Below are 14,217 nucleotides of genomic sequence, written 5' to 3'. Positions count from 1 at the left end.
CAGCAATCAACTGAAATTGCCATTTGGCTAGTATAAGGGCATATAAAGTAAAATTCGCCTTCCAATCAGAGATAAGATAAGAGCGCAAGATAACAGTACTCAACTCAAATCGGTACCTAGTAGGCGTCGATGCGAGGGAATGTGATGTGCTGTGTGCAATGGTAACCACGAACAACGAGTTGTTTAATAACAGATCAGTGCACCGTGTTTATTCTACTCTTGAACAGTTTGTTAGGTATTGATATCATACAAAAAATAGTGGAGAAAAATTTGCATCACTGTTGACCAGATCCACCGGGACCATCGAATTTATACACTGGATATTTCGGGATGAATGGTTTGCAACCATTCCATTGAGTAGCCGATTCATCATCATCCTGCTGTGAATTGGTAGGTGTAGTATTCATTGCTTCCTCGTAAGAGGGTGGGGCTGTGAAATAAAGTTAAAAAAGGCTGTTATTCAAATGTGTCTGTTAACAAATTACAACTTCAAACTTACGAAGTTCTTCCGCTGCGCTCGCCATCGGTGCCACAGGCGTAGGTCCAGAGGCGGTCGTTTGAGATGTTGAGGGAGCACCAGACTTTGAGGGTGGATAATCAGACGGCATGCCGTCTAGCTTGAATCCGTATGAAGGGGGCTGGTCTGCGGATGGACGATCAGAAGGATTTTCCGGTCTTCTGATCGGTGGCAGTCCGCTCAGTGGAATCGTACCGATTGTAATCGGTACGGTGAACTCCGGAATCTCCCCTGAAGAAATGTGAATGTAAACCACCAATTCGTAGGAGATCGTTATCATGGGGCTGACCGTACTAGGGGGAGTGGACGGAATCGCAAGATTTCTTTCAAATCTGATTCGGCCTTGGGCGTGTGCATCTCGATTTTCAATTTTTGCGATGCATGTTGTGTCTGTTCGTGATTTTTCGAACGGATCAGTCGCAGAGTATGTTTCGTTTTTGAACAGCTTAATACGGATCCCATTGATGAGAGCACTGCTGCCGTTGTCCCATTGCACTAGTACGGGAATGTGCTGCCCTGGAACGTATCCGGTGGAAGGAACTTCCACGCTAATATCCAAGGGATCCGATTTGAATATCCACCAGCCGAATTGTTTGCTCAGTTCAAGCTTCTTAGCTTCCCACAGCGAAGGATGTTCGTTTAGGTTGACCTGTCGCAGTACGGTGAATCCCTCCCGGTAGCTAGTGTTCTGTCGAGATGGCCGCTCTACCACAACGGTGATCGTATAGCGAACATGTCCGTACTGTCCCTCGAATGATGTCGGTAGTGTTGCCGCTAGAGGGCAGGCAAATTTGAACGTGTGCGAACCGGGCGGTATTTCCAGTACCGGGCCCTGAGGACCGCCAACGACGTAGGTGAGCGCGCTCAAATGTTCTTCCGAGCCGCTGAAGAGTCGGTTATGTTTATGCCCGTGCGGATGTCGTTTGCCTCTCCAGTTCACCGCGGTGAAGCCCTCGATTTTAACACTGACTCCTGGGTGGAAATGTTGAATTTGGAAAGCAAAAATATTTTTAGTTAGCTAATCCCATTTTTTACGGAATCCTATTTCGAAGGCAACGTGTGAGGCGAAAATAGTGTAAAATTCTTTATATCCTGCGATTTACTATATTTTACAATAAAAGGTTAAGATATTAATAATATCGATATATATCTAATCTGTTTAAGGTGAAGGTCGTCAGAGTTCAGTTGCATTTTTTACTGATTTCAGTACTTTCACGACGAGAACAGAGTTGCAAGTGGTAGGTAATAATCTGTTATGGACAATTATGAAACATAGAATCGCGTATCTATTTTTGCTGTTGAACGAGATCCGACAGTAATTCTATCACATAAATTGCTGTTTACGGCGAATCTTATTATCAGTGAATTTTATTAGTATATTTTCGACACTCTACGACCGTTAATTTAATAGCGAAAACTATTGGTCAATTTCATGCTCAACGTAAATATGGCATCACTCCACCCATTTACACCCGTTTCCTTGGTAACGTATCAACAACCGTCGGTCGCGGATTCGGAATTGCAATCGAAACGAAGTGAAGTTTTTCCTATCAATTCAAGTGAACAGTTTGGGCAAAATCATTATAATATCTCACCAACTAACTGTTCAGGTGGTAAATTAAAGTTTTCTGTGTCTCAAGTTAAGTTTCGCGTGTGAGTGACGACTGGAACGGCCGAAAAAAATTAATGAAAAATCGACGGCGAAAAAGTGCAACTATAGTGATGAGTTTTAATTGGGCAGAAATCTCAGTATTCAGTGTAATTTATGCCTCAGAAAGCAATAGAACCTATAGAATGCAATGTTTAGTGCTTCGAGTTGCAAGATCTTATTACGGCTAGCAGGTTAGTTGAACTAATTTTATTTTTTTGTGATGGTTTCCCGAGTCTATGGGAGCAGTTTGGTACACTGAAGAAGAGAAGGGAAGAGTGATATTCGGTACCATACTGACTGCCATAAATGGACTCTGATGACCTTGTCGTTAAAAGATATGTATCTCGATGTTTGAGACGTAATATTTTTTTAATCGAAGTAAGCATTGAAAACCAAGCCAATAAATGTTATGCATATTTTGAATAGAATTTTTTATTTTTTTTTTGTTTTTTTTTTTGAAACGATGATTCTACAATTTATGAAGGATTACAGCTTGGTTCGACCCATGCACCTTCCAGCATTGGACAAAAGATAGGAGTCACAACGACAACTTGTTAATCATAGCTACCTATTACCCCCCCCTTCCTTTCCACCCTTCCCCTTCATTCCCGAAAAAAAATCCTTTTTCATTACTTTCCCTTACCGTCCCTTCATCAATTGTAGAATCATCGTTTCAAAAAAAAAATATTAATATATGCCTGACCGCATTTCAAGGTCATGACTAAAGTCACGAGTTTGGTCAATCCAACTTTATGTCCATTGTCAAGTCTAATTTCAAGTATAATTTCAGTTCTGATTTTAAGTCCAACTTCAAGTATAATTTCAATTCCGATTTCATATGCAATTTAAATTCTAGTGTCAAGAACAATTTAAAACCAATTAATTTCCATTTTTGAGTCCAATTTTAACCTAAAATAAAAAACCTAAAATTAAAATAAAGAAAACTTATAAGTTTTCTTCTTTTTTAATTTTAGGTTTCGTATTCTACTAAGACGCTCCATAAACTTCAGTCCAATTTTAAGTTAAGTGTGTGTGGAAGTGCGAAGTGTAAACCCCCAAAGGGCGAAAAATGTTGTTCTATCGCATGGAAATATTTTGAAATATTTTTATCCTTATTTGTCAATTTCTAGTTTTTTAAAGATAAAATTTTCTTAATGACAATTTTTATTGTTCTTGAGTTATGGTTTTCCTGAATATTTACTCTATTCAGAAATGTATATCTCTTGAACCAAACAACATAGGGCAAACAGTTTCTTATGAAAATGTTAGTAAATTATCTTATTTCATACTCGCATATTCACAGACGAATTATCGAAGGATCTAGAGATAATCCGTCTCCTGCAGCTCTCCAGAAAAAGAAGCAAAGAAGGGAAAATGGGACAGAAGCAAAAAAATCACGAAGCAAAACGTGATAAAACTGGACAACAAAGCAAAGTCCACAATTACGGGGCTAGTGTAACAATCTTACTGACACTGTCTAGCAGCACCGCTTAGCACAGCCGAGTTTCAAACATACGACAACTGGCTTGTTAGACCCCAGCATCGTACCCCGAAGCCAACTGGGCCGGACAAATGGAATAGAAAAAGAAGAAACAATCAAGAGAAAAAATAATAGCTTGAAAAAAAGAAAACCGAAAGAGAAAACGTGACAGAATGGGAGCGAAAACAGGATATTAAATAGAGAACAAAATGGAGAAGAAGAAAACGGGTAAGAAAAAGAGAGAAAATGAGGCAAAAACTAGAAAAGTGGATATTAAAAGATGAAGAGCAAATGAGAAAACATGAAAACTGTGAGAAGGAAAGGAAAATGGTACCAAAAAGAAAAAAATGGAGAAGAAAAAATGCAGATGAAAGACCAAAGGAATAAAACTGTAAAGAAAAACAGAACGTGATAGAAAAGGATGGAAAGCAGAACATGTAAAAAGAAGAATAACGAGAGAAGACAAAGAAAACCGACAGAGGAAAAGAAGAATATGAGGAAAATAGGTCAAACGAGATATAAAAGGAGAGAGGTGGAACAAAAATGGTAAATAGCACAGAAAACGAAGAAAAGAAAAACCAGAAAAACGAACTAAAGGTGAAACTAAGAGGTAAAATGGAAGAAAAAAGACGAAAAATGGGACGTACAACAGGAAAACCTAACAGGTTTGCAAGAATAGAGTAAACGTGGCAGGAAAGCACGTTAAAAAGGGGGTACCAAAATAAAGAAAAACGAAAACGAAAAAGGGGAAAAACCAGAAAAGACGGCAAACGAGCAAGAAAATAACAAAAAAAGAGAGAAAATAACAAAAAACATGAGGAAAAACCGGACTAAATACAAGAAAAATGGAACTAGAAACGGAGCAATGTAACGGAAAACATGGGACAGAAAAAGGGAAACGTGTTTTCTCGAGAGGACAAGTGGAAAGAAAGTGAGGTATTTTTTTCCTGTATGGACTCATCACTGCGACCAGTATGGTTAGATCTATTGTGATATCGCCCGGGTGTTTGTTGTATAACCCGCACTGCAGTTATTTTGGCTATAGTCGCTATTGAGTGAGCGATATGCTTATTGAATTTTTTTTTTTTTTTTTATGCGTGCTTGTGTGTAATTGGGTACCCTTCTTTCAATGCTTTACTCTACTTTATCCACCTCGTTCCACATGACAGCGCACAGTCCCCAATTATAGTCATCCCTGGCGTAGCAAACCAGTGCATTTTTACTATAAGGGTCTCATTTTTGCACTGTCAATAGGCCATATCGGGATAATATAGAACTCAGCATGAAGGAAGGGCGATGAGGGGCCTGAGAATAAACCCATGCTAAAGTCACTTTGACATCGAATGGCCTGATTCTACTAAGATTCGAACCCATGACCATTCGCTTGTGAGGTAAAGTGAGGTATGTACAGAAAAGAAAAAAAAACGGAACAAAAATGGGAAAAACAGGACAATAGAAAAAACGAAACAAAAAGGTAAAATGTTTGACAAAATGAGACAAAATATTCAAGGAAAACTTTGTGTCTATTTTATCTGATATGACGTTTGTCATAATCTGACCTGACCTAACTTGATCATGACTAAGTATTTATGGCTTATGAGCAGTGATAGCCAAGACTGTCGCTTCCCTTAAGCAAAACAAGCAGCTGCTTTGAGCGACGCCTTGAGGGGGGTGCCACTTCGGCTATATTAAAAAAAACTGGAGCATTAAATTAATAAGTGGTTAATGTAAAACTCTCCTCCTTCTCTTTTAGCAGCATAGAGCCGAGATAGCTCGTGCTGTATCTAGAGTTACTCTCCACTGTATTTGGTCGCGGGCTACTTGTCGCCAAATCTTTGAGCGTCTCGACAGAAGCAAATTGTTGGGTCCCTCTATTCCTAATGCCGACGGAGGTCCCGAAAAGAACAGGTTTCACTGCACAGTTGTCCGGCATTCTTGCTATGTGACCGGCCCTTGTTCGCCCTTGACTCGTTCGCGACAAAATTTGGACACCCCTAAACACACACAGCTTTGGAAATACATTAACAATGAGTGAAATATTTTGCAGAGTGGTAGACGTATGTCTGTTCTTTCTGAAAATAAAACACTTGTTTATATTACAAGCACTCAGCGTAAAATGGCGTCGAAAGAAGAGCAGGTGAGAAAAGCAATTGTGTGCGGTCGCAGTGAAAATCCGGATCTCTCGTTAAGAAAACTTGCCAAAATGCTTGGATTTTCTCCAAGCACTGTTCACAGTGTTTCATCAATCGTTGGATACTCGCTAGGAAGAAGAGAAGTGGAACAAAAACGGATCTGAGGAACCACCATAAGGATGCGAAGGTGAAACAAATATTACGGAGAAAACCAGATCTTTCTGTGCGTACCATTGCTTGTAAAATAAAAATGTCGCCAACATTCGTGCACACTTCTAAGCAACGAAAAGGCATTAAGTCTTTCAAGGTGAGGGCTCCAGGGCTGTGCCAAACCGTAATGATAAGCAAAATACGATGGTCAAAACACGCGCTCGTAAGCTTTATCGCGAATATTTAACGAAGTTTCCATGCGTTATAATGAACGATGAAACGAATGTCCTAGAAGCCTTTAAACAGCTTCCTGATATGTCTTTTTACACTGCCATGAATCGGAATGGCGTTGCAGAGCATTTTAGGACAAAGAAGAAAGCCAAGTTCCCCAAAAAATATTTAGTATGGCAGGCCACATGCAACTGTGGTCGAGCAAGCAAAAGTTACATCACTACGGGAACGGTTAACAAGGAAATATACCGTGAAGAATACCTGCAGAAATGATTGTTACCATGATGTACCCTCGCTGTTTTGGCCTGATTTGGCATCCTGTCACTACGCCAAAGATGTTTTGGAATGGTATGATGCTAAGGAAGTCCATATTGTGACGAAGGAGGTGAATCCACATAACTGTCCAGAGTTACGCCCCATCGAGCGGTATTGGGCTTTGGTGAAGAGAGAGCTGTCCCAGCACAAACAACAAGCAACAACTATAGATAAATTTCGAAAATCTTGGACAAACGTAGCTAAATTGGTTGCCAACAAGTCTGCACTGACCCTCATGGCAAGTCCAAAGTTCGCCAATTTTTCATGCAGACCCAATAAGTAATGTTAATTTGTTTGATAATTACACACGATACACACATAAATGATATAAAATTGTTTCATGAATTGAACTTCTAGCAAATTTGTTTTATTGCAAAATTGAAATGTCCAGATTTTGTCGCGAACAAGCCTTATGGGAATCGCTCCAACCAGTGCCTGCAGTTCATGGTTCATATACCTACACCATTTTCCGCTTTCCGTTTGTACTTCGCAAAAAAAGCTCGAGTTGCAGTGCTGTAAAATTACGGCCTTGATTATTCTGATGAAAATCTATTTGCAACAAAATGTAATAATTAAAACACTCAGATAAACGTGGTGGGAAAGTTATATTGACGCTATCAAATTATTTAGGAATTTTTCGGGAGATTTTGGAATCTCTTCGTTTATTTCTGAGAATTGAATCCACTTCTGCCCCAAGAAGAAACTGTTTTCATATAAAGCAGATGTCGAATCAAATCTATACTCTCAAGTTTAAAGTAGAAGGCTTTAACTCTGTTTTAGATTTTGCCATGATTTTTCTTGAAACATTTTTTAAATTGTTAGTTGTACTAGAAATTAACATCTACATGTTGTATGCTTCAAATTTAGATTAGAATAGTTTAAGAAGCATCGGCAAGTGCTTTCAGCTTTCTGTGTGATATTGGGAGCATGAAAAATAAACTTTATCGTGAGAACTTTTAGAATACCTGCAGGAATCTTAAACATGGGGCGCAAAAATTAATTCTAAGGGCGCATATACTACTGCATAGAAAGCGTCAAATGAATTCTGACGTCGTTATAAATGCAATATCTATCCGAATCAATCTAAACTTTATTTTTACGACTAAATTCTGGGGGCGTTGTTCTGCGGATTTGCGTGGAGTGACAAATTGGCAAGCGCCGGCCCTGGTGATAGCAATGAATCTGAATATTTTTTTTATTTTATTTAATTTATTTATTCATCTGGCCATACAGGCCTTCATGAATTGGATTGGATGGGGAGAGGCCTCCTTGAGATGATCATACATTGACCGCTCCCATCATCTTTAACTATCAATGCATAGTACATGTTTACTGGGCTTACAATACATTTTGGATCATACACAATTTAACTTACGACTACAAACAAATAATAGAAATCTTACGTACTAGGGTAATCTCTTGAAATTATTTTTAAACACATCAATGGACATAGAAAAGTCAAAATGCACGTAGTATTTATTGAACACGTCACACATTGCCCCTATAGGCTCGTTTTTGCCGTAATCAGTGCGCTGATATTGCAGTCTTAAAAAATTCCATGACCTAAAGTTTCTGGATGGAGTGTTGATGTCGATTTTGAAAAGGATAAGAGGAGAGTCAATTTCGTCTATATGCAGCTTTGCAACAAAAACTGCTCTACATATATCTCTTCTTTTAGCCAAGGTATTCATGTCAAGTAGGCGGCAGCGCTCAACGTATGGAGGTAATTCCAGAGAGTTCTTCCAGGGTAGATTTCTTAACGCGTAGCGCAGGAACTTTGCTTGAATAGCTTCGATCCTGTTTGACCAAACAGCTGTGTATGAGCTCCAAATGGCAGCTGAGGCTTCTAATACGGAACGAACAAGGGAATAGTATAATGCTCGTAAACAGTACGGATCAGTGAATCCTTTGGCGAGTCTAATAATAAACCCCAAATTTCTATTCGCCTTTGAAACGACATGGGAATAGTGATTTCTGAAGGACATTTGACCATCCAGAAGAACACCTAGATCTTTGACTACCGTTAATCTACTGACTGGTTCTCCAGATATGGAATAATTCCAGTGAATTGGGGTCTTTTTGCGTGAGAAAGAGATCACAGAGCACTTGGACACACTTAGGGTAAGCAAATTTCGAGCACACCAGTCGCTATAGTCGTCCAGATGTTGCTGAAGTTCGATGCAATCAGTTGTCGAGCGTACAACAAGGTAAAGCTTTAGGTCGTCAGCATAAAGTAAATATCGACCTGATGGAATTATCTTACAGACGTCGTTAAAAAATAATAAAAAAAGGAATGGTCTCAGATTACTTCCTTGTGGTACGCCCGACAAGTTTGTGAAGCATTGTGATTCGTGACCGCCTATTTTTACAGATAAGGTGCGGCCAATTAGGTATGATTTCAGCCATTCAATTATGTTGGAAGAGGCTCCAAAGCGCTCGATTTTCGCCAATAGGATGAAGTAGTTAACGCGATCAAATGGTGCTTTTATATCCGCATACACGGCATCTACTTGAGCACCGCTTTCCATAGCGTAAACTGTGCTAAATTTGTCGTTGATCTGCCTGGAAAAAATCCATGTTGGTCTGTTGAGATGTATGCTTTAGCTTCTCGGAATAGCACTCCACGAATTAGAATTTCAAACAGCTTTGAGCCTACACAAAGAGACGTAATTCCTCGATAATTTACTATGTTTTGTTTATCGCCTTTTTTAAAAATTGAAAACATAATCGATTTTTTCCAGCGCGTTGGGAATATCGCCTGCGCCAGTGACTGATTAAAAAGTATTTTCAACGGAGCACATCAGGCCCTGCTGATGTTGTAGACTTCAATTTCTTCAGTGCAGCAAAGATATCTTCGTTTGGGAAGCGGATGCTTCTAAGGTTTAGCACATTGTCCGGAACGTCACGGATAGCATTTTCGACCTAAGTCGGATTAGCTGAAGCAGTTGCAAACACACTCGAAAAGTGTTTAACAAAGAGGTTGCAAGTGAATCGTTTGTTTGAGAAACCCCACAAGTCCACTTGACACTATTGTCGGAAAACAACAAAAAACTGATTTTCTCAAAATTTTGAACCAATCCTTATATTTTGTGGTATGAGGTTCTATGATAGTATCTAAAATACATTATGTAGACTTTTATTTTTATCAAAATAATGATTATAGCTAAAATTACAAGGTTTTAAAGTTGATGGATATTTGGGGTGTCTCAAACAAACGAGAAATTGACGGTTCTCTTGAGAAGTTTTAGGTCGTTTTTATTCAAACTTGTGATCAATCCATGTTAACAGTATGTAATTTGCTACCATATATCACTGGGGATGTTAATTTAGTACGTACCGCTAAGAAGAAGAAGAGGAGAGGGGCGCTAAATATTATTATTAAAAATTTTGAAGTAGAATAATACAAGTTTCAGAAAAAGTTTTGTACTTTTTTAATCAAAATTTTTATCATAGTTTGCATTTACCTATTAAAAAATAAAAGGTAATTGGAATAACGGCGGTTTTGAATTGCATAAATGGACCAGAGTAAAACGAATTCACTTCGAATAGAATACCTTGATACTTTGCTAATAGTAATTAAAGATATAATAACCAGAAAATAAACATTTTAAATATTGAATAACAACCGTGCTATGATCATGGAGCAAAATCTGAGAATAAGGGTCTGTTCTCAAATTACGTTATACCAAAAAGAAATGGAGATACGTCAACAACACCTCAAATATTTCGAACGGATAAACCACAGACTAACAGACGTAACACTTCGAACAAATTTTCCAACAAAACATCGTTTCATTGACACCCCTAAAACTTGGAAAAAATACTAGCATCACCTGGTGCAGTGTTCGCGCTACGCAAAGTAGTTTGCTTTAAATTTAGCAATGCTATAAATTTACTTGTATATTATCTGCCAACAGCGCCAGTGCAGTCGAGCGACGTTCTCGCACAGCGACTGTTGTTTGAGTCTTGGCTTAAGCGAAAATTTGAAATGAACGTTTTTATTGACGATGGAATGAGGCTTCAGTTTTACGTCTGTTAGTCTGTGGATAAACTATTGATTTTACAGTTACTCGGGAGTGCTCGACGGATTACTCACATTAGGAAAAGCAACGAGTTAACAAAAAAGATAAATAGAAGATTAAACCTTTTATTTATATATTGTGCTATTATTAACATTGTATAGTAAATGGTGGGTTACTGCTTATGTGAGAAACGCATGGATAGTTTAGTCTGTCGATTTCCGGAACGAGATTGCTACAGTTTTTACTGTAGGTATCTAGATTACAAGAATGATTTATTTACGTTAATCTTGTCGACCAACTAATCCAAGCTTATCTACATTTGCAATCAGCTCTCACTTTTTCAGCTAAAACATCCTTTTCTTTTCGATTTTATCCGCCGTTCTTTTACTTTTAATGACGTTCGTCTTGTATTTTGTAGTCCGTCAAACACTATGGTTCTTCTTTTGACTGTGTCCAAGTCGTAATTTTTCGATTCCAAAGACATTTTTATACTATTGAATTGTGTTGCGAATACTGCTTACAACATTGCACGTAAATATTGAATGATAATTTTGTACCTATCGCAGCGCCGCTCTAGGTGATTATCGGAAACATGGATATTTGGGGTTTCTCAAACAAACGGATATTTGCAACTCCAATTAAATGGGGTTCGTGGAACTAACTTTGTCGGGAATTTTGAAGGAAGGTGTAGTTATCCTCAAAGATTCGAAAACTGTTAAAAAGTCAATTTTCGTAAAAATGGTGTTTGTGGGGTTTCTCAAACAAACGATTCAAGCGCCACTCGGCTTGCTGGAAGTTTCGTCTGCTAGAAACATGCTGCAAGGTAGCCCGTATGATCGCTCCTATGTTCTTGATTACCAGAAACAATTTTTCCATCCCTGATTCTAAATAAACCTTATTTCGAATTACCTTAATTTCGAATTACTCTAAATTTAAGTTCAATTTCAACTCCAATTTGAAGTCCAATTTTCAGTTCAGTATAAAGCAAAGGTTCTTCCCCATATTAAACCCAATTCAAGTCTAATTCAATGTCCTATGTTAAGTACGATTTCAAATCTCATTTCTAGTTCAATTTCAACTTTTATTTTAAATACAATTGCACTCGAAAGTTCAGAGTTTTCAATCTAATCGGCCAGTATTTTTGTGATAAGCAATAATAGATTCGCCATCCTAAGATTATTCTTCTGAAATGTCGGGTGCCCCACCTTTTGTTTTTGTTTGGGCACACTAGTGGTTACAAACTTGTACAAAAGTGATGAAACTAAAGTGCACAGGCTGTGTATGAAAAGGCACAATTTTTGAAAGTTGTCGGCTTATGCTATGCGTCATTTTTGTTCATTTCCCCTGCGTCACGATGAAATAATTCAGACCTAATCACCTTTCGATGTTTTTATAAATAGGATTTTTAGTGTTTTAGTTCTGTTGCAACTGTTGATCTTGAATAGGTAATCAGTCAGTCACCAATCGAACCAATCTGCTTGCAATACACTAAAAAGCTTAGCACATCATTAACTTAGATCAAAATAACAAATAAACACGTATCGAAAATGTATCTCAAGTCTGCTGCGTCACGGAGGCGTTCACAGCGATGAATCATCACGCAACTTTGAAACTTTACATTTCTGATGCGTGTCGCGCTGAAAGCTGAAACCACACTTAAAATGCTCTGCAGCTTTGCACTACTGGCTGATGCAAGGTCACCGGCGCTGCTTGGTCACTCACTCTTGTAGGTATATAATATTTATACTAAGCACTATGCAATCGATGTGTCCTTACCGTTCACCGTTTCCGTTTCACTCAGCTGCAGCACTGCAGTTCCGGTTACGGTTTGTCCGACAAAAAAGATGCCCTCGGGATTGCCATCGTAACGAATCTCACAGTCAACCGTCATTGTGCGTGTTTTGCTGCCTGATTAGCACTTTTTTCAATTTCTTTTCTCAACTAGATACTACACGTAATGTTACCAACTTGTTCGATTGCTTGCCTACTGGCCACTAGATAAATGTACCTACTAAAATTCGGCAGTGCTCGCGCATTGCGGAATCGCTGATATCTACACGTAATCTGACCACCAAGAGAGCTGTGTGTATAATGGATATACCTAGTACATTTGTATTGAATTTTGTGTTTTGCGTTTTTAACGTTTTTGGTTAGCCAGGTTTCTCGTCTGATGTTTAACGTATACTCACACGAAGTCACCACGTCACTTACTGTATTGTACTTACTTACACGTAGGTATAGCTAACTTGTAGACCGCACCTGAGCAAGAAAGAGCGTGGTGGCGCGCGTGGAAGGTTGTTTCGCGATGGAACGCTGCTGTTGCGTGTGTTACGAAAATCGCAACATGGGAAGAATGACGATCAAAACAAAACCTACAGAAAAAGTGCTGACGGAATTGCAAATGAATTTCTTGAATTTAATGTTGCACACCTTTGCACACTGTATAATCCGCTTGCGTTTATTGTGCTGATGTTTGTGGGTATAAGTTTTACGTCATAGTATAACATTGTCAGAACACGTCAGCGTGATTTGCCCTTGAAGGAAGTAAATGCATCGTACGTACGTACGTACGTACGTGAACGTCAATTTTATATTCCTTTAAATGTTGTGAAAGCATTTTTCTAAAAAATTTTGATTGAATTTCATTTAGATAAACTCGTTATTTAGATATTCTTGCAACATCTACAAACAACTGACAAAACGTTATAGATTTTCGGATTAATCAAAACTTGTCACCGTTGTTTGATACTATGTTGATTATTTCAACAAACAAACTTTAGTTCCCATTGTAACGGATTGGCATTTCCGACTCCACATGACTGTTTATCGTTGAACTCCCTAACAGCATCCTTTCGGCTGATCGCAGCCTGCATTCGTTTTGCAGGCACACTGACATTGACACCCGGTCACACAGGGTTTATCCGGAGTTCCACAGCAGCTTGTGCATTTACAATCTGTCGAACAATTTATTTTAAAACGTATAACCAAAATACAGAACAGATAGCTAATCGACAACCGTCATAGTAAAACTTACCTTTACCACAGCACTTGCACGGCATTTTGGTTATCCAACAGTTTTCCACGGATATGTTATTTGTCGAATGATAAAAGTTCAATGATCTTGTTCCACAAACTACGTAATTTGTTATGAGGCTCTCGATTTCATGAGGGAACTCTTTTATAAGTAGGCAATTCTAAATGCCCTCCGGGCAGCGTGCATTTTGTTTATTTTACCAAGCCGCGCGTCGAAGGTGCCGTGCGCAGCTGTCAAGAAGAGGCCCTAGTGCATCGTAGCGATCGTAGCAGACCGAGGCCCGGGTGGGCTTGTCGGTTGTGTTGTATTTTGCGCACTAACCAGCCACCGACTTTGGATGAATCATAAATCAATAACGTCATAACAAGTTTCATCAAATGGAATTGAAAAACTTGAGTGCAACGATTGGGACCGACAGCAAAAAATGATAACGCTTGTGAAATCAATTTACGCGTTGGCTGTGTATCAAACAAATAATATAGTAAAAATTATTAAGTTATTACCGTGGACCCCCGTTCGTTTGACCATTTTTAATCTGAACACTTTTTAATTTGAACCCCGTTGGTTTGCACGACGTGCAAATTAAAAATGGTTCAAATGTCATTCTCAACATGACATCATTTGTTCGATTCGTTTGTACTGACCTAGCGTGCTTAATCGGTTTCACATTTCGTTTTCCTAACGA

At 38.7% G+C, this 14,217-nt stretch overlaps 1 protein-coding gene across 1 annotated transcript; it reads right to left on the bottom strand.

Annotated features, from left to right (window-relative positions):
* Positions 1–199: 199 nt before the first annotated feature.
* Positions 200–12,797, bottom strand: LOC128742666 (arrestin domain-containing protein 4-like). The gene is made up of 3 exons (XM_053839093.1): positions 12,275–12,797; positions 500–1,489; positions 200–430 (listed from the first exon to the last, which is right to left on the bottom strand). The coding sequence occupies exons 1-3, from the start codon at positions 12,387–12,389 to the stop codon at positions 276–278; spliced, it is 1,260 nt and encodes a 419-aa protein (XP_053695068.1). The 5' UTR covers positions 12,390–12,797; the 3' UTR covers positions 200–275.
* Between the last annotated feature and the right edge of the window lie 1,420 nt (positions 12,798–14,217).

This window comes from Sabethes cyaneus, chromosome 3 (genome assembly GCF_943734655.1).
Source record: "Sabethes cyaneus chromosome 3, idSabCyanKW18_F2, whole genome shotgun sequence".
In the NCBI taxonomy this organism is placed as follows: Eukaryota; Metazoa; Arthropoda; class Insecta; order Diptera; family Culicidae; genus Sabethes; species Sabethes cyaneus.
The sequence above is the reverse complement of the archived record's forward strand: the minus strand, read 5'-3'. Positions and strand labels throughout refer to the sequence as shown.